The 4993-nt window shown below is 37.8% G+C and overlaps 1 protein-coding gene across 1 annotated transcript; it reads right to left on the reverse strand.

Annotated features, from left to right (window-relative positions):
- Positions 1-2504: 2504 nt before the first annotated feature.
- Positions 2505-3362, reverse strand: LOC138337381 (uncharacterized). The gene has a single exon (XM_069287290.1). It carries the CDS (start codon positions 3360-3362, stop codon positions 2505-2507), a length of 858 nt encoding a protein of 285 aa, XP_069143391.1.
- Between the last annotated feature and the right edge of the window lie 1631 nt (positions 3363-4993).

Below are 4993 nucleotides of genomic sequence, written 5' to 3' on the forward strand. Positions count from 1 at the left end.
GCGGAGTTTTCATACAATAATAGCTATCACTCAAGCATCGATATGGCTCCATTTGAAGCATTGTATGGGAGGAGATATAGGTCTCCCATTGGTTGGTTTGATTCGTTCGAGGTTAGACCTTGGGGTACTGACCTTTTGAGGGATTCGATGGGAAAAGTGAAGTCTATTCAAGAAAAGCTTCTAGCGGCGCAAAGTAGGCAAAAAGAGTATGCAGATCGAAAGGTTAGAGACTTAGAGTTCATGGAAGGTGATAAAGTCTTGTTGAAAGTTTCGCCCATGAAAGGGGTGATGCGGTTTGGAAAAAGGGGTAAACTAAGTCCAAGGTACATTGGACCATTTGAAGTACTCAAGCGAGTAGGGGAAGTGGCTTATGAGTCAGCCTTGCCCCCAGGGCTGTCCGGAGTACATCCGGTATTCCACGTGTCGATGTTGAAAAGATATCATGGGGATGGAAATTACATTATCCGTTGGGATTCAGTTTTGCTTGATGAAAACTTGTCTTATGAGTAGGAGCCTGTTGCTATTTTAGATAGAGAAGTTTGCAAGTTGAGGTCAAGAGAGATTGCGTCCATCAAGGTGCAATGGAAGAATCGACCGGTTGAAGAAGCCACTTGGGAGAAGGAGGCAGATATGCGAGAAAAATACCCACATCTGTTTACAGATTCAGGTACTCCTTTTCGCCCTTGTTTTCCTTCTTTTGATCGTTCGGGGACGAACGATCGGTAAATTGGTATCTAATGTAACGACCCGTATTAGTCGTTTTGAGCAACAGACTTCAATTCTGGAAAAACAGGCAGAAGCGACGGACCCCACGACTGAACGTCATGGGCACGACGGACCGTCGAGGGGGTCTCGTCCCAAAATACTTAGAAAATCTGAAATTGGGTACTGAAAATCAACTCTCTGAACTTTGTGACGGAATGGCAGGACGGACCGTCACAGGTGTGACGGACCGTCACAGACCCTTGGTGGAAATTTGGGTCACTGAACTCTACGACGACCCGTCACAGGTTGCGCAAATCCCAGGCAGAGTCGGATTTCTGGTGAATTTTTAAGGGACGTTTTTGGGCTATTCTTTCCTCAATTATAGACTTCGTGGGTTTATATTAATAACTCAAATTCTTGAGGGTTAAAACAGGTAACCCTAAGCTAATTAGTGGGGTATTATTGCCACCTTTTATTCTTAGTTATATACTAATTAGGGTAAAAGAAAGAGGGGGGAATAAGAAAAATAGAAAGAACAAGAAGGGAGAGAGAGAAACGATTGAGCAGAGGAGGAAAACACCAAGCTTTGAGGATTAACTTGCTTGATTTCAATTCTTCGGTGGAGGTAGGTTATGGTTTTCATGCTTTCATAGTAAACTCTTAATAGAGAATGATATGTATTGGTAGTATTGTAAACCCTACTATATGCTTAATTGTATGTTTGCATGAATATGATTGTGTGATTGTGATAAGATAAGCATGATCAAAAATATTGAATCCCAAATCTTGAAAAGAAACATTAATATACATTATTAATGATGATGCCTTGGTATAGACAAGGCTTGATGATTTACACAATGATATTTAGTGGATCGGAGTGTCATGTTCCGACATATAGATTTCGTTGATCGGAGTGTCACGTTCCGACACATGTAGGGGATCGGAGTGTCACGTTCCGACACATGTAGGGAATCGGAGTGTCACGTTTCGACATATGTAGGGGATCAGAGTGTTACGTTCCGACACATAGAATTAGGGGATCGGAGTGTCACGAACCGACACAAGAGGAGGAAAGATAATGAATCTTGAAAGATGTTAATATACTCAATCTAACGAACATGATTCCCAAATGAGTATGGTAGTGGGGCTTGAGTCCTCATGTGTGAATTTGATGGTACTTATTGATGATTATAGTACTTGTTGTTGTTACATGTTGAGTTTTATAGTTGATTTATGATAATACTTGATATATACTGTTCCCTATTTTGAGTTTGCCGATGATATCTACTCAGTACCCGTGTTTGTACTGACCCCTACTTTTATTGTTTTCTTCTTGTTTAATTGTGGAATGCAGCAAACGTGCCGTCATCTTCGACTCAACAGTAATTCAAGCCAGTCTTCGTCACACCGGATCTTCAGGGTGAGCTAACACTTCTAGCTTGGACTGGATCTCCTCCGTCACGTCTTGATGCCTTGAACCTCCAGCACGGACTAGCTTCTTATGTATTTTTAGCTTTTAGAATACTCTTAGTTTAGTCATTTGATTTTAGATGTTCTTGTGGTGATGACTTCCAGATTCTATGGATAATGATAAGTTTTTGAGTTATAGAAGTTGATTATTGATTTTACTAATGAGTTTAAGTCTTCCGCATTAGTTTCTGTTGTTATTGCATTGAAATGTTAAGGTTAGATTTGTTGGTTCGCTCACATCGGAGGGTAGGTGTGGGTGCCAGTCGCGGCCCGGTTTTGGGTCGTGACACATTACAAGAAATATATTAATAAATACTACAAAAAATATATTACTCTTCCATGTTCACAAAACTATCACCAATTAAGTGATCTATTTTTCCTTCAGGATGTGCGAAGAAATCTGCTATATCCAAGTGCGTGATATCAACTTGATTTTCAGAGATAAAATTTGCCTCATGATTTTTCTCTTTCTTCTTTAGTGATTCTTGATAAAGCTCAACCAAGTGTTTGGGAGTACGACAATCACGTGCATAATGACCTCTTCCACCACATCGAAAACAACCTTCCCTAGTTGCTTCACGTTTCTCATCCTTTCTTTTTTCCTTTTTATTTGATGAATGATTAATTCCAGGAATAGAATTACGTTCTTGACCATAATCACGACCACGTCCACGTCCACGACCACATCCACGTTCATGATTAGGACCGCGACCTTTTCCACGCCTAGCATGGTGGGCGTACGCCTCATTCACTTCAGGAAGTGGTTCAGATCCAGTAGGTCGATTCTTATGATTTTTCAATAATAAATCATTATTTTGCTCGGCCACAAGAAGATGAGAAATTAGTTCAGAATACTTTTTGTAACCTTTCTCTCGATATTGTTGCTGCAAGAGCACATTCGAGGCACGAAAAGTGGAGAATGTCTTTTCCATCATATTAATCTCACTAACCGTTTCTCCACATAATTTCAATTGAGAAGTGATTCTGAACATGGCAGAATTATACTCATGTATAGACCTAAAGTCTTGTAGCCTTAGATGCATCCAATCATATCGTGCATTTGGATGTATGACCATCTTCAAGTGGTCACATCTTTCTTTTAGGTTTTTCCACAAAACAAGTGGATCCTTGACTGTCAAATATTCGATTTTCAGAATCTCGTCAAGATGATGACGCAAGAATATCATTACTCCTGCCCGAACTTTGAAGGGCAGTGAACTCTAGTTTTGTAAGATTGGCCATTAAAATTAAAAACAAAAGAATAAATAATACCTTTATTAATTCTTCAAATCTAACCTTCACTTTTGAGAAATTAGAGTCTCGTGCTGATAACGTGTTATAAAACTATAGAATAAGAAGAAGAAACTAGAGAGAAAAGAATAGAAGATTTATTATTTCTCTTGATGAATTGTTTTACAATGAAGAGGAGCTCTCTATTTATAGGAGAAATCTAACTTGGTCCCCAAATAGGAGGAATCTTTAATCATATCCTAAAAAAGACTCCACATGATAGACATTCACTATAATACAAATACTTTATAACAGAATAATTATTATTGAACAAAGGAAATAATATAATTATAGATAAGAGAGAAGAGAGAATGAACGAGTTATTTGGGGGAGTTGGAGGAAAAGGAAAAGGCTGATTGGAGAAAAATAATCTTTTAAGGCGAGTAGAGCAGGAATGATCTTGAAGGATATAATTGTCATTTTCTGTGATATTTAATTTTGTTGTACTTGTTCAAACACTTCTCTCCACGTGGAGAAATATTAAACATAAGTACCGAAATATTTCTTTCTAGAAATTTCCACTTCTGCTTTACATAAATTTTTAGGTTTCACCTTCTCCAAAGATTTCATCATATTGCTTACCAAAGTGTTAGATCTTGCTTCATCTATTCTTGGGGTTAAGACTGGTCAACGGACCGGAACCGGTTCACCGGACCGGAATGAACCGGTACCGGACCGGACCGAAACCCGTTGACCGGTATGTTGACCGGTACCGGGATGAACCGGACCGGAATTATCGGGATGATTCATCGGTTCCGTCCCGTTCCACTATATACCGGGATGGAACCGGAATGAACCGGAACGGACCGGGATGGAACGGAACGGAATTAACGGGACGATATTTTTTGGAATTACGAAAATATAATAATTTTTTATTATTTTTTAAGTATAAATTAAAAGTTTTTAAATTTTTACTTAAGTTTATTTTAAAGATATTTTATTAATTTTTTTGTTGTTGTTAAGTTTGCAAGTAAAGTTTAATAAAGTTTTCAAAATTTAAATCTTTTGAAGTTTATACTTTATAAGTTATTACTTATATTCATTAATATTTATTTTATAAGTTATATTTATAACTTGTATCTTGTAAATATTAAATAAATAAAATTTGTAATTTTAAAAAAATTAAATTAAATATAAATTATATAAAATATAAAAAAATTAATCTATATTAAATAAATCGGACCGGAATCGGACCGGACCAGAACGGAACCGGAATGAACCGGGATGAACCGGTACCGGTACACCGGTACGAAATCACGGTTCCGTCCCGTTCCGTGTACCGGTTCAGACTATCCCGTCCCGTCCCATAGGCAACCGAAACGGGACGAACCGGAATGGTACCGGAACGGTACCGGTACGTCCCGTTCCGTTGACCAGTCTTACTTGGGGTTCAGTTAATTTTGGTAAGTTATTCGTAAATTTTTTGATTCTCTTCTTGAATTTGTTTGATTTTCGTTAAAATTTTATATTTTTAGTTTGTTTTCTAACTAAAAAAGTAATAATCTCAAAATACATAAATAAAAATGAA

Source organism: Solanum lycopersicum, chromosome 7 (assembly GCF_036512215.1).
Source record: "Solanum lycopersicum chromosome 7, SLM_r2.1".
In the NCBI taxonomy this organism is placed as follows: domain Eukaryota; kingdom Viridiplantae; phylum Streptophyta; class Magnoliopsida; order Solanales; family Solanaceae; genus Solanum; species Solanum lycopersicum.

Excerpts from the sequence above, each read along its gene's own strand:
- LOC138337381 (XM_069287290.1), bottom strand. The coding sequence starts at position 3,362 with ATGATATTCTTGCGTCATCATCTTGACGAGATTCTGAAAATCGAATAT.